This window comes from Aspergillus pseudoviridinutans, assembly GCF_018340605.1.
Source record: "Aspergillus pseudoviridinutans IFM 55266 DNA, scaffold_3, whole genome shotgun sequence".
NCBI classification, from domain to species: Eukaryota; Fungi; Ascomycota; class Eurotiomycetes; order Eurotiales; family Aspergillaceae; genus Aspergillus; species Aspergillus pseudoviridinutans.
Genome location: NW_025091283.1, coordinates 1,693,774 through 1,714,034, shown reverse-complemented (window position 1 = coordinate 1,714,034; position 20,261 = coordinate 1,693,774). Strand labels below are relative to the sequence as shown.

Here is a 20,261-nt window from a genome sequence, read left to right as displayed (position 1 = left end):
ATTGACGATTACATATATATATATATATAAATCACAGTCTAAACTCCTTATTTTTTAGTGTTCTTGTCCTCCGTGAATCTCCCCGGACTCCAGCCTGTAGTCTACGGAGTATCGTCAAATGGACTCGATCATTTAATCTAATCCTTTCTCGTCCCTTCCCCTCTAGACCCAAACGACTCTATTTTACATTATTGTTTACGCTTTACACTGCTTCGGTTAGGGTACCAGGTAAGTTAGGTACTTTAGTGGTTGTAACTACCACTCCGTACTAGCCCACCTGGTCATAGTAGGAGCGTTCGCGTCGTTACGTCTCTTATGATCGTCACCATCATCTTCGTCTCTGCTACGCCGTATTCCTCTCCGTTGATTCCATCTTATTTGTTTATGGAGTATCTACGGAGTGTCTAGATGGCAAGTAGTGTTGTTATATGATCTATCTTACTGCTGGGTCCTGCTCCTGCTCCTCCTATCGTTATCATCATCCTCCACTGCTGCTATTTTTTTGCTTGCCGTTCTGGACCCTCAATTCTGAGATTTTTTGGTCCATCTTTCTCCATCTCTTACTCCACCATCAATCATTATTATTCCAATTCATTTGGGTCTTCTTTTTTGTGGGCTGAAAGCCATCCTTGTCCTCCGACACACTGCTCCTCTTGATGATCGATCAGTGAACCGCTCATTTGGCCACAATCTCTCTCATTCTGTCATTCATTCACTCAAAGCTGCTTGCTCTGTTTGCTGGTCTTTAGTCCAATTCTTGTTCCAAGATCCCCCTTTATACTTCGTGTTAGAGTTCCATGCCACTCACTTGTCTCCTGAACCCGATACATTTCTAAAACACAAGGGGAAACAATCACAGTTCCCCCCTCCTCTCTCTCTCTCTCTCCAGTCTCGCACGAGTCAATGGCTCACTTGAAGTCCCTAGCCTCCCAACAAAGATCTGCTTTATATGCTCTGGTCGATCTTGAATCGCTCAGAACCCATCCTCGACTTTAAGGCGAATTGATCCCTTTCCAAGATCAACGACAGAACGGCATCTTCCCGCCTGAATGCTCGTTTGATGAACTGCCTGGCTTTGCATCCACACTTTATTGATCGCAACCATCGTCTCGTTGCAGTCCACCTGCACAAAAGACCGTCTTGTTATCGGGATCCATCTATCTCACTTTTCCAGCATGCTTGCAAGGCAAGAAGAGGCGGACCTCTCAGACCGGCCATCCACCAGAGCTTCCAATGATCCTCCGGACTATACGGTCCACATCCGTTCGAGATCAACCGCTCATGCTCACAGTCCCAAACGCCTGTCGGTCTTCAGTGGTCGATCCAGGAGCAATACCTCAACCTCCACCACATCGTCCCGCCGCTCGCCCGCTTCCTCTATGACCTCTGCTGAGGCTGCTTCACTGCCCTACTCCAGTGAAGACCGAGCCAGCTCCTCAGCAGGTATTCGGTCAGACAGGCATGAGAGGCACGAGAGTATGACCAAATCGCTCCTTTCACGGGGAAGCCGTATTCTGCGCCGTCAGGGAAGCAAGTTCAATATCGCCGCCACTCTTGACGAGGAGGATGAAGTAGAGCGCGAGAAGTCCCGTTTCGAGGTCTCAGAGATCTTCAGTCGCCACCACAAGACGCGACAAAATAATGCCCGTAAGTCTCTCCCCCCCCCCCCCCCCCCCCCCCCCCCAAAAAAAAAAAAACAAAAAGCCCACCCCCCCCCCAACCAAGAAACCCAAGGGTAATATTCGCTAGAGAGAAAGAGACTTCAAATTGACTCCCTCGGTAACATTGGTATACAGATGAACATTTGAAGAGCCTCATTTCCAATCCCTTTGATTTCCACCATCTGACCCATACGAATCCGTCCCAATTCCAGGCGCTGGATAAAGCCAGAGAAAATGATATCGTCACCGAATTTTCTGCCATCCGTGCCTCTCAGAGACCGATGACGGGACTCAAGGGCATCCGGGCAGACGATCTCCATTTTCGAGGCTTCTCATCAGAAGATCTCACAAATGGCGGAGCAGCTATTGCAGAGCATCGAACTTCTCCAACTCCGACAAGCCCACCAGCTTCTCCAAGCGTTTCATTTTCAATCAGTCCGAAACAGCAAGATTATAGGGCCAGAAGAGAATCGCGCGTCTTTGAGAACTTCTCTCGGCCTGTGCCAAGATATCCCAGGGCCGGCTCCACCACTCCGCCACCGAGCACGATTTCCCCTCAACTGACAGCTTCGCCAGACTTGTCTGAGCCCGCACCACACGCCATTGATGAGATTCTGGGTCTGTCCTCTCAGCCCACATACCCTGAGCACGTGTATGGCAATACAGACGACGTGGAACAGTGCTCTTCTCTGCCCCAGTTTAGAGTTGAAGGAATATTTTCGTTTCAACCAGAACATACTGTCACTACAGACGCGAACACCGAAAGAATAGACGCTGAGACCTCCACCGTCTCTCTTCCTAACCTCAAGCCTGTGTTAGAAGAAGTACCGGAGGGACAGGGCATCATTCATTGGCATCATAGCCGCGAGGCGAATGCCGACACAGCAATGCCTCTATCTTCATCTCAGATAGACCCGTCGGCCGAGGTGCCAATACCGTCTGTTCAGCATCACAAGTCTCAACTATCCATCTGCGTTGCTGAGGAGCTCTCCAGAAAGTTTTCCGAGGCACTCGGCTCTCCTACTCTTCCACAGTATCGTCTGTTCCAGGATGCTGGCGACCAAATGGTTGGAGGGCCAATTCGCAGGCGTTCGTCCGCTCGCCGCAAACCCGCTTATGAAACCATCTATGAATCTTGGGATGCTGACATCGATTATTGCTACGAGCATGCGGCGGAGTCGACGTTTGACTTTGACTGGTCAGGTAATTCGCTGGATGAGGCTCGTGCGGCTGATAACGATGATGACCCAAGAGCAGCTTGTGCGGGGCCGGCAAACGAAGGCAAGCACGTCGAGCTTCGTCACCCTGTACGCCTCAGCACGTCGCGTTTACCCAGTCCGGAATTGAATCCCAGCCCGGCCCGTTCGTTACTCAGCTCCCAAGTAGCTGTGACCCCGTCCAGCGCAGAGTATGAGAGTGAAACCGTCTCTAAGGGCGGAGATTATTTCCAGCCTGTCAATTCATCAATCTTCCCCTCTGCTATCGGAAAACAGATGATGCATGACACCCTGTACGAGGAGTACTTGGCGGCTGATGCGGAATCTGACCGGCATTTCTCCTTTTGCTCACAGGGACTAATTCACGCTATGGACCATCCGGTGTCTCCCCGAAGCAGCTTTTCTCCCATCAGCAAGTGCAACTCGCAGGAGAGCCTGATACTTTCCCGTGCCGCGTCGATTGCGCGCAAACATCGTTCCTCTGTCTCGACGGGCAGCGTCCCAGAGCTGGTGCATAGCCTGGCGAGCAGCCGGGAACTGCCATCCATGGAGCACTTGCCCTCCACAGAGCAGTCGGGTTATACAGCGCCATTGTCGGCAGGCCGTACGGAGGTTTCTTGCCACCACCGGCAGACCAAGAGTCTGGCACGAGAGATTGAGACGCAGATCATGTCGCGAGGTGAAAATAACTCCAGCCCCGGGCCTGTGGACCCGGCGCGGACAAGCGGTTTGGTTCACGATAGAGCCAAATCAACATCTGAGGTAGAGGCCCCACGGACCGTTAGGACTACTAGGAGTAATGCTTCAGCACCACTTCCCCCAATCCCTGTGAAAAGTCCCAATCGACGAAAAGGCAGAACATCATACTCCCTTTTCCCTACTCCTGCAGCGAATTGAAACTGTTACAAGCAATTCGCTATCAGCGCCTTTTGCTCCAAAAGCATGAATCGACCTTGACAGAAGCGTGCTGTCACTTCGCTCTCTTGTTTCACCCATTCAATCTTTTGTGCTTCCTTTTTACTCCTTTCAAACCGACCAATCGCTCCATAGACCACTTCCACGACTTGACGATTCTCTTTTTCTTGTTGCTAGCATCCTGCTGAGGGTTAAACCTTCATATATCTTGAATTTTGTTGATTTATCTGCATACCTTCGTTCAACCTTGCACTCTCGGTGTTCTCTGCGTCAGTGATTTAGATTCGATTTGCATTTCTCAGCGGCTGTTTTGGGGGACAAAACGAAGAGATGTCTGTTGGGTGTTTATCTGGCATGGGCGGTTCGGAAAATGCAGTGGATGGGATAGGGTACTTTGCAAGTCAGATCACGTTCATTCCTGCCTTCTGACTTTTCTTTTTGCTTTCTTTTCCTTGTTGTTGTGATCTTCTGGCTGGAATTTTTTTTTTGGGTCCCGATGACGTCTCTTGTTGAATCTTGGACACAGCTCTGTACACATAGAGAGGCATGGATTGGCCTGATTTCCGTGTTTAATTTTGGCGAGAAGCAAAAGAAGAATGAATTCTAAGTATTATCAGCGATGCTGGCGGGTGCATCTCATTGTTCTGTACAGAAAAGTTGCTCTCCGTTGAAGATATCGGATAGGTACAAAACTGTACTCCGTAGCTGGTAGTGGAACTATCAACCCAGATAACGTGACGTCGTCCGCCAGGCGCCACTTCCGCGATCCTTATCTCCACTTCTTGAGAGAAAGGCAGAAAGAAAGCCTGGAAGAAAGGAAGAGGGGAAGGAAGGCAGGAAGGACGCACAAGGAAATCATGTGGTCACTGATTATCAGCATGCGGCTCTCATTTGGACAATTGCTCATCTGAACAGGCTCTTTTTCTTGACTTTCAGCCCTGGCAGCCCACCCTTCGAAGTCGTTCAATATGTCCTCCACTCCGTCGCAAGCGTTGACCAAACGTCAAAATGAGCAAAGCCTTATGCCCCCTCCTCCTCCACCGAAGCGGATTAAACGGCCAGCCACGGTTCTGGACGAAGATGTCTACACGAATGCCTTATCGGAGATTATTGCTCGTGACTACTTTCCCGGACTGCTGGAGGAGCAAGTGAAGCAGGAGTACCTAGACGCACTAGAATCGAAGAACAAAGAGTGGATTTCGAGTTCGAAAAAGAAACTCACGGATTTGTTGAAGACTCCCGGCAGAGCTCGCAGCGTTCCCCGGCTCCATGGTACAGAACGACTGGACGACACCCCAACCGGCTGGCAAGGTGATACGCCGAGGTCGGTGATCTCAACGACGATTACTACAATGCCTGAGACTGCTCAAAAAGATATCCCAGATATCACCAATCTGGGGCTCATGGCTTTTCAAGCCAAATACACCAGCGAGGACAACGAGTCGTTCAATAGACTGCTGGACAAGCAGAATGCCAAGCGTCAGGAGAAGTATGCCTGGCTGTGGAGTGAAAACAAGATTCCTACGGCTCGGCAGATTGCCCATCGACAACGGGAAGCGAAACGCATCGCAGCACAGGGGGGCAGTACTGAGCGACAGCTAGCGATCAAGACGGATTTGGACGCCCGGCCCGCAAAACCGGATACGTGGAAGTCCAGACCGGAGAACTCGCTCATGTTCATGCCGTCTTCGATAGAGGATACACAGGAGACGATTTCACAAAGAGCTGAAGCGGCTTCGCGCGCGGGGCCTAAGCGAGTGGTGCACGAGAATACCAGGCTGCCAGAGCCGAGTGTTAGGCACGGTTCTTCTGCGGCTGAGGGCAACGACATCCCTCCCTCGCCATCGATATCTGCCATCAAAGATGCCATTGCTGGCCGGCCCCGACTCACCGAATCCGAAGCGGGATACGCCGCGGGGGAGACGCCACGGGTTAACGGATATGCTTTTGTCGACGAGGACGAGCCCGAACTGGACTACGACCATGCTGCCGCGGAAACCTCAGAGTCGACATCCTTGTCAGGTGACGATCTTCGCCTGCTCGGGGCGAGCGACTCTGCCCCCAACCCGTTCTCGATCAGGGAGAACCGCAAACGCGAAGATCTGCACCACCGCATGGTCGACCGGGTAGCAAGAACGAAACGCGCCGAGAAGGCGGCGCGCGAGGTTAGAACGCCCGTAACGCCTCGTTTCGCGAGCAGCCCTCGGTTGGATTTTGGGCTACGTACCCCTGCGGCTGCTGCATCCAGCGGACAGGGCAAGGCTTTGACTCCTGCGGCGCAGAATCTACTGCAACGGGTTGGAAGCACACCTCGACCGGCAGCAAGCTCCTCAAGTCTGAAGAATATGTGGACCCCGACTCCCAGGAGAGCTAAATGATTGGTGACCTTTTCCTACGAGCCGGCAAGATCTGTCTTATGTGTTCCCTTGGGCCATTACTTTATGGTTGATAGATTTTTCTCCGGATGATTGGGATGTTTGGCGTTGCTGGTGGGTTGCATTGCGAGGCAGTTATTCAGTTATTCTAAATCTCACAAGGCAGATGCCATTCTCTTGATCATGATATAACAAGGTCACATTCCCCGACAGGTTGCTATGCACTCATGCGGACGGGGCGATGCCCAATTGCAGCCATGTCACGGTTTGTGCTAATTTTCTTGGTAGCTAAAGTCCATGAAATCATGCAGAAAATGCAATTCAACTAGCTATGCAATGGTAAACTTTCAAGAATAGGTAGCAAACAATAGATCTAAAGCCAGGGAGGGTATCATCGAAACCAGGATCAAAGACATGATTATTCAGCACCGCGATTTCGCTCCAATGGGAAGAATCCTTGGAAAATAGTGTGCATTTAAGCGTCCAACCTGAGAGCCCAGAAAGATAACCAAAAGCTCCCCATTGCAAGTAAGAGCCATCCCAGAGGCTCGCGGAGGGTCCATCCAGCGTTCAAGTCATACGCTGCCCCGGGATAGCTGCAGGTGATCTCGCTGCTCGAACCGCGCTGGCCGTAGGCAGAATTGAGCCACTTATCCTGAGGACAACTGAACTTAAGGGCGGCGGGACAGCGCTTCACCAAGCTGTAGCAGATGTCCTGGCACGGTAAGATCTCCTTGTAAGGACCCGGGCGGATCTGATCGTCTATCATGGAATTGCGCGACTTGTTCTGCGCAGGATCCCTGCGCCTGGGATCGGTGGGACTGAGAGAGCTGCCGTTGATGAATTGTTGGCCCGCGTTTCGGACCTGGAGAAACAAACCGTTGTTGGAGAAGTCAGCGCAACGAGGGATAGTCACCGCACAGAGCCATTGCTTGTAAGCATCCGCACAGTCGTTGCAACCCACAGCCAAAGAGAAGCTGGTTTCGTTGGTCGTGTTGCATTGGATTTGATCCAGGGAATAGGAAAAGTTTCTGTACAGAGACTCGGCATATTGGTCGTATTTCGAACCAAGTTGTGCGATCCCAAGATCAGGGTTTGATGGGACTGCGTACGCAACTTCGGAGCAGAATGTCAGGTTGAAAAGGACGGCACAATTGTCATCTGGTCCAGGTTAGCACCTTCGTTCGATACGAAAGAGAGTTACAGACTACTGGCTTGCTCACCTGACTTGGTTGTAAAGTACATAGGTTTCCAGACCCTCCCTCCTCCGCCAACGATCCCGTTCCCTGAGTTGGTGGAGTTTCCATCCATTGCGAGAATTCCAGAGTAATTGGAAGTCCGGTTGAGACCGGTGATGTAGAACTGCTCCTTAGGTTTCTTGCCCAGACCACGGTTCGTCATACTACCTTCAACCCCGTGGTCACCTTTTCCAATCTGGGCTAATCGTTCAAGAGCACAGTATGACCGTTGAAGACCTGAGATTGCCGTATCATTCACATTATGAGCAAACATTGTGAACGGCGGTGTGAGATTCATCCACTGCTGATAATTCTCGCTCCCCTCTTCGGAAAGGGTCAAATTGTCTGTTGTCAAGAGTGCAGCATGGATGTCCGAGTCAACAAAATGTAAGAATGGCTCGTCCACAATGCTGTGAAAGTAAGCGTCGATTGAGGCAGCAACCTCATATGTGTAGCTCCCCGAGTACGCCGTCGAATTCTGCACTGCGATCCCAATGAACACATCCCCGTCTACCTGCACAGAAGCTCCCACATAGCCCTCATCGGCCGTGAACACTTTCTGCTTTGAGGTATCTTGTCCTGGGCCCGGTTTTTGGAGTGACTCTGAGGTAGAAACGTATAAATTCAATTCTGGTAATGATGGGACAGAGTCTGGAATAGTGCCATTGGTATTGTTGATCTCGGGCTTTGAGCACATCGTCAGAGAAAGATATACGGAGGTCGAGCGCTTCACGATGTCTCCGTCGCGCTTCCGAAGTTCGTCCGAACTGACAGTTTGCTCGCTTGTTCCGTCAACAGAGATACCCTCGGGGAGCCCGGATGTGGCGTTAGATTTCTTGCCGTTTACGGACTCCTTGGGAAAATACCACCATTGAGTCTCTCCAAGCTTGATATCGCTGGTCTTGAACTGATTGTTCCCCAGAGATGATACGCCAGGTGGAATCCTCCGAACGAGGTCGAGACCTCGAGTCTCACCATTTTCGCTCACGATATCCTGAACCTCAAGTCCACTGTATGATCCATGGGGGAGTGTGAATTGTTGTGCGATGTCGTGTAGAATTACATTCGTATCGTTGCTGGAGATCACAAAGGCGGAATCCGAGGGCGGGTCAAGAGCAAGGCACGGCCCGAAGAGAAAGATAGGGGAGTATAATATTAAGGCGCCGAAATATGCAGCTGAAAGGTAATGCATAGATGAAAAATCAGTCCGCTTGGATAGTTGCATCAATGGAGTGAGCTCCGAAGAACAATATCCACCTCTGGCTCGAAAATTACAGAATCAACCAGAGATAAGGCAACAGCTTTTCTCTCATGGCGGGACACCTGCGCGAAGCAATGCTATGAAAATGTTTCGCGGGGAAGTTCGTCGCGAGAGTTGTCGAAGCTAGAGAAACCCGGCTCAGTCTCAATCGATTCTGATCTACGGAGTAGACAAGCGGCATTCCTCTATTGATAGTTCAGGACTTTGAAGGCATCTGCGCCACAAAAACGGCACAGCCACTCACTCTACTTCTTCAGTCGCAAGTCTCCATATGATCGTATCATCTCCTGTCATGCAAAGACCAACGTGCGCAGCCGGAGGGCACTTTTAATTAAAGTAGTAGATATTAACAACTAGTTCAAGAAAAGATAGGTAGTCCAATGCATTATAAGCGAAAACCGTATATACTTTGTTATTATAGGACACATAAACCGCAACAAAAACTATACACGCAGCTCTAAACAAGCTTGTAATACCGAGCAGCTATACCACTGAGAACGATAATAGCAGCAATGACCCCCACAATGCCGAAGAACCATCCCAGGCCATCCTCCCCTTCACCAGGAACTCGGACATTCATTCCGAACAGACCACAGATCAGATTCATCGGGACCAACATGGTGGCGATCAGCGTCACCTTGCTCAGAACTTTATTGACATGATTACCCAGCACCAGGTTAGTGACATTGAGCTGCGCAAGATAGTTGGCATGGGAGCGGCTGAGCATCTTCTCGAAATGGGCCAAATTTGACATCATGGTCACCACGTGATCTTGGATGTCACCTAAGTACAGGCCAATGTCCCCACGCGGCGTGACGGAGTACTGCTCGTTGCAACGCTTGGAGAAACCGCGAATGACATCTGCTTTGCCACCTAGAAGGCGCATCAAGCTCATAACCTTCTTACGGAGGCCACCGATCCGTGGTAAGAAGGATTCAAAGTCGTCGACGCGCGCGATGAAAACGAGGTCCTCAATTGCCTCAGATTCGATCTCAATCTCTCGGATGACAGGCCCAAAACTATCAACGATGTCGTCACTGTGCCGACGTTAGAACAGATGGTTTCATTCGGGAATCATGCCCTTGCGACTTACATCATGGCATAACAGATCCAATCACTACTGAGGGAGACATAATCACGGAGCTTCCCAATTCTCTTTCTGACATTTGCCGCGTGTGGATTCTCGGTGAATGAGAATGAGAGAACACCATCGCGGAAAACAACCATGTAGAAGTTGACGGGCTCCATGAAGCGTTCGTCTGTCTTGTCGAGCTGATAGAATGTCCGGAAGCAGACAAAGTAATATTGCTTGAAAAGCTCAACCTTTTCACGGGCTTCTTGAGTCAAGATATCTTCCGTAGTCAGTGGATGGATGGAAAAGGCCCGCGAGAGTGCGGCAACTTCTTCCTCCGTCGGATTGAGTACGTCCAGCCACCACACACCTCCCTCCGGGCCAAGTTGAAAGAGATCCCTGAAAGTATCACCAGGGAGCACAAGGTCCCCTAGCTCGGCCGCATGCACAGTGCTCTGGGACTCGGATGAGAAAAATCCGAAGCGGGTCGGCTCGTTCTCATTCTGAAGCTTTTCCACTATGTCCTTTTCGTCCACGACGCTCGCATAGACCATATCGGTTGTCTTCAGATCCGCGTCCATGAGGTCCGACGAAGAGCGATCAGCACTCGAAGAACGCTTCTCGCCTTCAACATCAGCCTTCCGAAATCCTGGGCGCAGATCATAGAAAATGCGAGGTCCCCGACTTTGAGAGCTTAGACTCTGCTTACGCCGAGTAGTCGAGGGCTTCATTTGCCGGCTCAGAGCCACAAATTCCTCCAATTCCTCGTAGTCGATCACAGGGATCCTGCCAGGTTGCTCATAAGTCGGCACGCAAGTCTCGTCACTCGCTTCTAGCTGGATATCACCTGGCTGCGGTCTAATAGCACTTGCGTTACTAAAGGTCGGGCGGCGGGGATGAGTACCGCCGGACACTGTGCGCTGCAGAATGGCCTCAAGATCTGGAGCCGCATGGCTCTCCAGTGTATTCGCACGCTCACGGCGGCGGGGGTCTGCGAAGGCTTCAACCGAATTCGGAGGCGACGATGACCTAGCTGATGGAGATGATTCTCGTGACATATTCGCAAGTTCCTGGTGGGTTCGGCTCCACGTACGGCCATGGCGGACATTACTGGTTGGGTCAACGGAGAAACGACGGCCCAGCGCATTAACATCTTTGCCTGATCGATCATCATCCATTATAGCTTGCTCGAAATCCCGGGAAAGCGACCCCGCTTCCCGAAGCGCATCTTGAATTGAGAGCAAATCGGGACGCTGAGGCGTCTCTAGAGGGTAGGCATGCTGAGCAGTGTTTTGCCGACTCGGAGAAATATCAGCGGTAGCTTCAATACGGGGTGGAGAATCGAGTTGAAATCGATGATCATCTAATTCAGGGACTGGCGTGCTGAACCGAGTCAGACACATGTACTTCTCGGACTTCGGCGATTCAGACATTGTTGCTGATTCGACGTCGTCGCAAGCACAGTTGTTAAGAGTTGATCGACCGATGACGTTAGGAAAAGCGCAGGTGCGAGAACTTCGTGAGGGTGCTGATTCGTTTCTTGACGTTCAAGCGAGGAAAGACGACAGACTATGAAGGCACTCCGGAAAATAGTGCTCCTCCATCCATTAGCCAGACCCCTCTAGAGGGCCTGGCATTACCGATGTACTTGTTTGTGCCAAAATTGAAAGTTTGCTATGTAAGCCTAGTTATGGGGGTCTGGTGTCGCCCCCGCAGAAGACCCTGAACTTGGGGCCCAAAAGAGGGTGGAGGAGAGAGGTCCGGTTGCAGCGAGTCCCCGCCAACTTGACTGTGTAATGAGGATAGGAGCCTTGTCGCTCCAGGATTGCGATAATAGGGGTGTTGTGTCGACAAGTGGGCTCTCTAAAGAGGTTTGTCGAGATACACCGCAGATCCTCTTGTCGATGACGTTAATGCAAGAATCCCGCTGGAACAAGAGAGAAATATAGCTCGTAAGTCAACAGAGAGCCAATCAAGAACAAAAATTAGCAATCAAGTAAAAGCGATAGATGTGCAAATCAAAAAGAGTCGACGATGCAAGATTTCTCAAACCCAGCGACGGGTTGATGAGCAGAGGCGTGTGATGCGGAGGGCTTTTCCCAAGGGAATTAAAAACCGATAAATTCAGTCTACACCAACAAGAGATGCTAAACGGCTGAACCACCGATCTGCACACAGAGACAGAATCAAAGAATCCAACCGAATGCAATAAATAAATAGGATACTGTAATCCTATAAGACAAATAGTTGAAAAGGGTGTACACCCAGGTGGGTTGAAATGAGTAGTACTCGAGGTGGAAAGACAAGAAGACCTAGACGATGGTTTTTAAGGAAAGGTAACCACACTAGTCACCGATACATTAGAAAGGAGGAAAAAAAAAAAAAAAGGAAAAAGAGGGGCAAAAAAACTGAGCGTATGGAGCCATAAAGGCGGGTAGCTTACCTTTTCTAGTTATCCACTGGATGCAAGACAGTTCAGTTGCTTAAGGAATAGTGCTAGATTGGTACTCAACATTGAGCAGCATTTACTCTTTTTCTTTACACAAAAGCTTCCAATTGCCTTCACCCTTGATAATGATTAAGTAGAGGTAGGCACTGAGTAATAGTAATAAAATAAACCTCCTAGAAATAAGCAGCCGTCACTCCGTTCCTACAGCCATTTACCTCTCTCCCTACAGCGTATCTAGGTATGAAGACCACCTGTCAAACCGCCTACCTTTGAGGGACATACTCCCGTCCCTACTTTACCACTAGGGAAATTTTCCATACTACTCCCCTAGGTTCTGTGTAGAATGGCATAGATAGGCTATGCCAAAATCAAGTACTCGGAGGCAAATCTAGAATCACAGCTAAGTTGTACCGATACACATGGAAAAATAGAAATAGAGAAATTTAAGATATCTTTGACGCTCCCAATTAGATAATAAATTAATATGGTGGCGAGCAGCAGCCCTTCTTATTCATTCTAGTATTACACTTAGTATAATTGCTAGATTTACCTCTCTACTGTGCGATAATTACTCCTTCATATATCTACAAAATACCACTATCATTGTGTCATAGGGCTGAATATCTGAAAGATATCCCCTTAGCAGGAGCAATAAAACATTAACTACTGGTTTAGCAGGCAGGGTCGCTGCATTTCTGATATCCATGTAAAGACCGTACTGTCTAGGTGAGGTAGATAGGTAAGGTATGACATGCAGCGTAATGCATAACATCACAATGAATAATAATCACCAGAAAATATTGAATAGCTTGATTCATCATTCCAACTCTATAGTCATTATCATTATGACCATGCACTCATACTGAAAGAAGTAACAAGCATATAATGCGCTTTCTGCTATTAACATGCTTTGTTTTGCAGCCCAATGATGATAATACTGTAGGCTATAGAGAGGTACTAAGTAGCCTCCCATCCAGCCCCGACGTCGGCTGGTTCTTTTTTTTGGATGGATCGTACGAAACGCGCCGAGCCCACGATGGGAATAGATGCAGTCCGCTTAGTAATTTGATTTTTACCTCTGTGGTGTGTGCCAAGAACTGAAAGAGTCACTGTAGGTTCAACTATAATTACTCAGTATCTACTACTACAGAGATCTCAGCCAAATCGTTCATTTAATCCAATTATCTCCCTTTTCACACTTCTATTCTCCTTTTCATGCCTTTCCAATCAGACTGTTGATCTGGCCATATTTGACGTCCCTGATACTGCGATGTCTGTCTCCTCCTTTATTATCAGAACTCCCTGTTCATCGGCCAATATCGGCCCTGGGTTCGATGTCATCGGCCTAGCATTGTCGCTTCATCTCGAACTCCATGTCTCCATTGATTCTTCCAAATCATCGTCCGAGCACCCTTTGAATTGTGTGATTACGTATGAGGATCAGAGCAAGAGTACTGAGAAGATTAGCCTGGACCCGGAGGTTAACCTGATCACCCGTGTAGCTCTGTACGTACTTAGATGCCATGACCAAAGGGCATTCCCCGTTGAGACCCGAGTCCATATTGTAAATCCCATTCCTCTGGGTCGAGGTCTTGGTTCGTCAGGCACAGCGGTGGTTGCTGGCGTGATGTTGGGAAATGAAGTAGGCCGTCTCGGGTTGAGCAAGGACAGGCTACTGGATTATTGCTTGATGATTGGTAGGTAAAACTGGCTTTGTTGCCCAAATGGGTTGAATATGGCTTGAGTTGCACATCAGACATATCATATTTGACCTTGTTACTGATGGTTATCTTTCTTCCTTAGAGAGGCATCCGGACAATGTCGCTGCCTCACTCTTTGGAGGCTTCGTCGGTACCTATTTGAATGAGCTGAAGCCTGAGGATGTAGCTCGCAAAGAAATCCCGCTCAGTGAGGTTCTCCCTGCCCCTGCAGGTGGCATTGATACTGGCAGGAGGCCCCCCGAGCCTCMTCTGGGCATCGGCCATTATCGAAAGTTCGAATGGGCCAAGGAAATCAAGGCCATCGCGATTATCCCGGACTTTGTGGTGCCCACTGCCAATGCACGAAACGTCCTACCTACCACGTACACGAGAGCAGACGTCGTAAGTCCCACCCTTCTCAACCATCCTCACGACGAATCGTTGGCGATGCGCATCTCATCGGTCTAATTCGCGTCGTCTTCGCTAGGTTTTCAATTTACAACGTGCTGCATTGCTTCCCGCTGCACTGGGCAGTTCTCCCCCGGACCCAGATATGATCTATCTGGCCATGCAGGACAAGGTCCATCAGCCATACCGGAAGACACTTATCCCAGGCTTGACGGAGATTCTTCAGTCCATGAACCCATCTACCCAGCCGGGCCTGCTTGGAATTTGTCTATCGGGCGCGGGGCCTACCATTTTGGCTCTAGCCACCGACAGATTCGAAGAAATTGCAGACCGCATTATGTCCCACTTTGCTTCCAACAAAATCTCCTGCCAGTGGAAATTGCTGGAGCCTGCCCAAGAGGGCGCCACAGTACATCATTGAGGCCTCGATATTCAAAATATCCACGACAAAAGTAGCAAGAGAGGAGTTTACTAGACAACTGGCGGCATATTTCTCTTTGAGATATTCCATGTTCGACATGTATATTATTTTCGACAGTGCTGATGTCTAAGCTGGGCTAACTTTCTGCCCTTGTGCGGCGTCGCTCGACTCATTACATGCATCATGGGCTGGCCAATATCAGGGCCCAGGAGGGTATACCTACCCCAGCTCAGGTCTCATCACAATGAGAATTTTTAGTACTCTCGAAATTGATTGTCGGGTATCCTGCCTTGGCATCTACAAGTGATTTTTTATATATATATATATATATAAAATAAAAAAAAAAAATAAAAAATTATAATAATGATAAGTTGACAGAGCACCTATCTATGTCTCTCGGACGTTACCGCCTTAGCTGTACCTATTCAAAGGCGGTCAGGTCAGGCCAACCCCAAGGCGGGCCAGGCTTGATCCGCTCCGCCTTGCGGGCGATCATCAACTACCTACCGTTATTGGAGCTTCATCCCCAGCCAGAAACTGATATTGAGTATTGGACAATCAGGCAATAGTTGTTACTTGCAAGTATCTTCGTTATGGATGATATTCTTGCGCCCATACAGGATGCTTTCGAAGGCCAGATTGTTTGTTACCTCCTGGACGCACTCGTCTTTGATTAGTCTTGTTTAGCCACTGGTTAGAAGCTAATCTGGCAACTTGATGGTGACTTAGGATTTCCACGGCCAGCGCATTGCCGAGCTGCTTTCTACAGCTCTTTTGATCATTTCAGGAGTAAGTACCGATTCAAGATCAATATATCCGCCCTCTCCGTACATCCCCTTGTTCACATGTGTTCATTCACTTACAAGCTCTCCTCGTTCCTAAAGGTCGCTGCCTTTCTCATCGGATACATCTACGAAGATATACATTTAACGCTCTGGACTGGTTTGGCGGGTACATTAGTGACGGCATTGGCTGTTATCCCTCCTTGGCCTATGTACAACAAGCATCCTGAGAAATGGCTTGTTCCCACGACAGGGGGTGCGGGCGGCCCAGGCATCATGATTGACGGTGTCAAAGTTGCATAATCTCCTAATAATCTCGTTGACTGACCAATCGAGTACCATATGAAACCAATATTATCTTTGCGATCGTGATGAGTTTGAATGTGCACATCAAAGCCTCTGGCCAAGCAGCGTTCGATGAAAAGCTGTGAACGCCATTCAACCCGGTTCGCTCCCCGCCGTCGAACTGTCCTTTCCCATGTCAAATGAAATCCCAGAACGATCGATAAAGTTCCGTATTCTAGGTTATGCAAGATCAAAAGGAGCAATCACAAACTGAGAATTGCGTAAATCCCCGTATCTTTAAATTACCTGCCGTACTTCTGGAATTCCCAGTCTCGGTTATCCAACGGACAAACCTGCCGGGTTTTGAGCCAGCGAGATATGCAGTGGAAGTGGAATGCATGCTGAGAGGCAAAGCGTTTGTTAGCCCCAGATGAAGAAAAGCAGTCGCTAAGCGAAACCTACGTTGCAAATTCCCCAGGCTACTGTGCACTCCTCAGTTGTTGATGAACCTTGATTCGCCTGACACTCAATACCTGCGCAAAGCGGATGAGTATCCATCAAACAAAAATAAAGGTGTGAATGACATACATAAATCCATAATGTGATTGCGGCAGATAGCACAGTTGTCGACGACGATATCCCAGGCCCATAAAGCGACGGCATTCCACTGCATCAATTTTGTGTTAGACCAACCTTTTCTCAGAAATGACGAGTATGCATCGATTCAGCCGTACCTTTTTGACCTCGAACTTCTTCTTGCTGTCACTAGCCCCTTCTGAACCCTTCGACACGCCTTTGCCCTTGGCTGAGGCCCCGGCGGTTGCCTCCTTCATCTCCACATCCGCCATCGTGATATACCTTCCTTACCCTAGCTACCTGGAGAGACGTTCTGGGGGATGCCAGGGGCTCACTGCAGTTTTGTGAAAGGGTTAAAGGAGGGGCCAATAATCTCGAATTACGTAGTTGGGAGCGATGGCAGGGTATTATCGGACGTTGTGGTGAAGACTAGGTACTGACGTAAGTTTTCTGGCGGTATACTAGGAATAGAACTGATAAGAGGTCCTCAAAGGAGTTGGGTACATACCACTTGCTGTAGCACGATAAAGAGAAGACGCGATCTTGCAAAGTCGCGCCTGTGATGATAAGAGATAGAGCGGCTGTCTTGAAAGCCTCACAATAGATGAAACTGCCTTGTTTGATTGTGTTTGCAGGAACCAAAACTGAGGCCGAAGTGGCGTAGAGTACTCCATAGTCTGCCCACACTTAATGTTTGCTTGGGCACGGTTAGTCATCGCAGATCCCCACTTAGAGTTCCCTGACTCTCCCCAGCCGACTTCTTCCCGCCCTTCCCAGGGTTCGTTTCGTTCAGTTGCCAGTTTACTCCAACTTCAAATGTCTACAGCTTCAAACATGCGTCTCTACCCTGTCTCCATTCTCTCCTTGCGTTCACCTATCTAGATCCAGCGCCTGCTCAAGTGTTTCGACCTGTCACTTCCATTGCAACTCTCTAAACTCGCTCGATTATAGACCATCCTTCTTGACTTTGTGCTCGGCTTACCCTCTTTTCCTTGACTGGACAGCTTTGGCCATTGTATTCCTCTGGACCTTCTGAAATCGTCATCTCTTGCTGTGATTTTTCTAGCGTTGAAGTATCTGTTATCGGCTGCTGGGCAGTATCACGGTGACTCGGCTTTGTCCGTCATTGCTGTTATTCTTATCCGTGACTTCGCAGTTTATTGATCAGTTCCCCTTCAAGTTCTTCCTCGAATCTCCGAAGGCTGCCTATTTATTAAGCCATCTATTCGCAATGTCGAGTACATCTCCTACTCCTCCGACGCCCAAGGGATCTCGGAGCAGCCGGCGCAATTCGAAGAAAACAGCAACCCCTTCTAACCAGAAGCTGGCTTTGCTCACTACCCCTCCATCATCGCCACCGAGGAACTCCAGTCCTGGAGAAACAGTTACCGATACATCTATTAATCTTCATAATCCTTCTAAGAGAAAGAATCCCCGCTCAAACAGAAAGCCACGCGACGCCCCTAAACCCTCACCGGCGCACAACAACGGACACCGACACACATCCTCGCACCCGACCAGCAGTACTCCCCAAGTCAAAGACAGCCCTCATTATGCAGGCCCGACATTCCATGCGTCGCCTGCTCCTTCAGCGCTCCCAATTCCGAGCTTTTTCTCGAAGTCTGTGCCAGAATCGGACCCTGGACAGGAAATTGATGGGGACCATCTTGAAGCTGGTCTCGACCTGGACACTACACCGTCAAAGCCGCGGCCACGTTTTCAACCTCACTCGGAAAGGTCGCAGTCCACACCTCTTGACTTTTTATTCAAAGCTGCTGTTGAAGCCAGAAACTCTCAGCTTCAGCGGAGTCCCGAAGCCAATATTGGTACTCGGTCTCCGCAGACAGATTCTAAAGTTCAACATCACCAGATATCCAACGGTAAAAACAGAGCCTCCTCGGGTATTTTTCCTTCAGAGATGGAAAATTCAGGCTTACGGAACTCTCAAATTGGGCCTTCTTTCGCCACGTCCTACAAAGATCGCATGAACGCGTTGCGATCTTCTAGCTCCCCCTCTTCTCCGACACCGGAGCTCCCCGAGGAGGAACGAAGAGCGAAGACTGAAGCTCTCAAGGATCTGTTGCTGAATCCACGACCCCAGAGGCCCTCAACCGCGTCTATCCTAAACCATAATCAACCCATTGGTCACACTACGCGACCAAATCTCAGCCCTAACGTACCTCATTACGCGACCCCCATGAGGACTAGTTCGGGTCCGCCAGCGACCCTTCTCAGGGACATGCCAGCTGAACAGAACCGGTTATCTTTCGAGAGTGGGCTACAATCCCCTTTCTATTATTMCAGCAGTGTCCAACAACCTCAGAGTTCGAGACTGAAGACAGGAATCTCCCAACCGAATCCAATGAACCCGATAAGCGCCTCGGGTGGGGCAAGCTCTTCGCCGTTTGAGACCTATGGGTCATCGAAATTCTCTCAACCCCATGCGCAGCAGCCACCCTGTTACGCTACACCACATCACCAGTCCTTCAAGTCTGGGGCAATACCAGCGGACACTTCCACTCCTCCTCTTGATACAAAGAAGATGGAAGATGATTTGAGGAGAATTCTGAAACTCGATGCTAATCCCAGCTTTCCTTCGAACGGTATTCAGAGCTCGTTCGCTTGACGTTGAAGTTTGGCTCGGGCTTCTCCGTTAGATGTTGGATTTGGCGCTCGAGTTTTTAAGACGTCGAGTTTAAGAGGATACTACTGCACGATGGAACCGGGAGAAGTCTTTCTTTGTTTTCATGATTGATCCATTGAACACGTGATGAACGATATTGATTCCAGCGGGGACTGTAGCGTGCCTTTGCGTGCTGCGTTCTATTTGAATTCTCACTATTGCTTGTTCTTGTTCCCTCCTTTTCTCAGTCTTCTCTCTTAATTTTTTTATGTTCTCTTTTCAATGCCTAACTTCCGCTGATGTGCTTTCTCGTTATGGGGTCTAATGGAGTTATCTCTGCAACCTTTTCTTTTTGTATCAGCTATTGCTGTCTTGAATGGCAGGGTTTATGGGTCCTTTCGTGGGGCGTCTATATACCCTCTATTGCATCGAACCTGGAGTCCGGTTGCCTTTGAGAGTTTTCCGAGGTACCTTGTTTGGGACGGTCTATCTCTGCCTTGATTTCATGAATCCGTTTGCCCTTTGGTCTCTCTAACGTGTGCAGCTGGCGCCATGCGGTCTCACAGTCTCTTTGTTCCCTTGCCCTTTGGATCTACGACTTCTTCTCTTTACTTCTGTCATTTCTGGTTAGACTGGCTGTGAGAAGCTTTCGGCATTTGCTTCGAATTCGATTCTAGAATGGCAGATTGTGGGGTCACAAGTCGGTTATTTGACTCGGCTATCATGATTTCTAGCTCATATTCTGTTTTGTGTGTTCTCAGTCGTTGGGCTATTTAAGCTTGATGGCTTCGAGACTCTTCTGCCATGTCGGTCACTATACGCAGTTTTTCAAAGGAATTCAATCTTTGTCTGGGAGATGCATGCTCAGCCATGCACGTCCTTCCCAGCACCCGCTCTGGCCCTGTGGCTTGTGATTCTGGTGGTCATTATTTGTATGTATAGAGCAGACTTACCGCTAATACAGCGCTACATAGTAGGTACAGGGGTGGTTTGAAAAGAGGGGATCCAGGATCAAGTCAAGGAGGGTTATATCGTTTACAATGCCCGCTACGTATTCTTCAGGGAGTTCTGATCTTGTGTAGCTAGCTTGTCTAGAGGCTCGGTGTAATCCGATTGTAACAGTAATACGGAGTAAGGACATCATAAGAATAAGGTACCTACCTACCTGTAGGTACGTATAGCGTGAGGTTGACCGAGTCCAGAACCTGTATGGAAGCCCCCTTGTAGAAGTTCCATACCGTAAGTAGCCTACATACCGAAGGTAGAGTGCCATTCGTC

General features: G+C 49.2%; 8 protein-coding genes across 8 annotated transcripts; 5 read left to right on the top strand and 3 right to left on the bottom strand.

Annotated features, from left to right (window-relative positions):
- Nucleotides 1–1,175: 1,175 nt before the first annotated feature.
- Nucleotides 1,176–3,775, top strand: Asppvi_004330 (uncharacterized protein; the record flags this gene model as incomplete). The annotated part of the gene is made up of 2 exons (XM_043300285.1): nt 1,176–1,647; nt 1,797–3,775. The coding sequence occupies 2 exons, from the start codon at nt 1,176–1,178 to the stop codon at nt 3,773–3,775; spliced, it is 2,451 nt and encodes an 816-aa protein (XP_043156220.1).
- Nucleotides 3,776–4,761: 986 nt separating this feature from the next.
- On the top strand, nt 4,762–6,171 carry Asppvi_004329 (splicing factor ESS-2 family protein; the record flags this gene model as incomplete). Its single annotated transcript, XM_043300284.1, has 1 exon — nt 4,762–6,171. One exon carries the CDS (start codon nt 4,762–4,764, stop codon nt 6,169–6,171), a length of 1,410 nt encoding a protein of 469 aa, XP_043156219.1.
- Nucleotides 6,172–6,643: 472 nt separating this feature from the next.
- On the bottom strand, nt 6,644–8,598 carry Asppvi_004328 (MID1 family protein; the record flags this gene model as incomplete). The annotated part of the gene is made up of 2 exons (XM_043300283.1): nt 6,644–7,329; nt 7,392–8,598. 2 exons carry the CDS (start codon nt 8,596–8,598, stop codon nt 6,644–6,646), a joined length of 1,893 nt encoding a protein of 630 aa, XP_043156218.1.
- Nucleotides 8,599–9,124: 526 nt separating this feature from the next.
- On the bottom strand, nt 9,125–11,172 carry Asppvi_004327 (magnesium transporter CorA family protein; the record flags this gene model as incomplete). Its single annotated transcript, XM_043300282.1, has 2 exons — nt 9,125–9,704; nt 9,761–11,172. The coding sequence occupies 2 exons, from the start codon at nt 11,170–11,172 to the stop codon at nt 9,125–9,127; spliced, it is 1,992 nt and encodes a 663-aa protein (XP_043156217.1).
- Nucleotides 11,173–13,458: 2,286 nt separating this feature from the next.
- On the top strand, nt 13,459–14,717 carry Asppvi_004326 (homoserine kinase; the record flags this gene model as incomplete). The annotated part of the gene is made up of 3 exons (XM_043300281.1): nt 13,459–13,885; nt 13,992–14,290; nt 14,376–14,717. The coding sequence occupies 3 exons, from the start codon at nt 13,459–13,461 to the stop codon at nt 14,715–14,717; spliced, it is 1,068 nt and encodes a 355-aa protein (XP_043156216.1).
- A 593-nt stretch (nt 14,718–15,310) lies between these two features.
- Asppvi_004325 (signal peptidase complex subunit 1) lies at nt 15,311–15,802 on the top strand (the record flags this gene model as incomplete). Its single annotated transcript, XM_043300280.1, has 3 exons — nt 15,311–15,358; nt 15,447–15,506; nt 15,602–15,802. 3 exons carry the CDS (start codon nt 15,311–15,313, stop codon nt 15,800–15,802), a joined length of 309 nt encoding a protein of 102 aa, XP_043156215.1.
- Nucleotides 15,803–16,086: 284 nt separating this feature from the next.
- Asppvi_004324 (SCF ubiquitin ligase complex subunit HRT1) lies at nt 16,087–16,632 on the bottom strand (the record flags this gene model as incomplete). Its single annotated transcript, XM_043300279.1, has 4 exons — nt 16,087–16,185; nt 16,247–16,317; nt 16,373–16,451; nt 16,519–16,632. The coding sequence occupies 4 exons, from the start codon at nt 16,630–16,632 to the stop codon at nt 16,087–16,089; spliced, it is 363 nt and encodes a 120-aa protein (XP_043156214.1).
- A 959-nt stretch (nt 16,633–17,591) lies between these two features.
- Asppvi_004323 (proline-rich nuclear receptor coactivator motif-containing protein) lies at nt 17,592–18,986 on the top strand (the record flags this gene model as incomplete). The annotated part of the gene is made up of 1 exon (XM_043300278.1): nt 17,592–18,986. The coding sequence occupies one exon, from the start codon at nt 17,592–17,594 to the stop codon at nt 18,984–18,986; it is 1,395 nt and encodes a 464-aa protein (XP_043156213.1).
- Nucleotides 18,987–20,261: the final 1,275 nt, after the last annotated feature.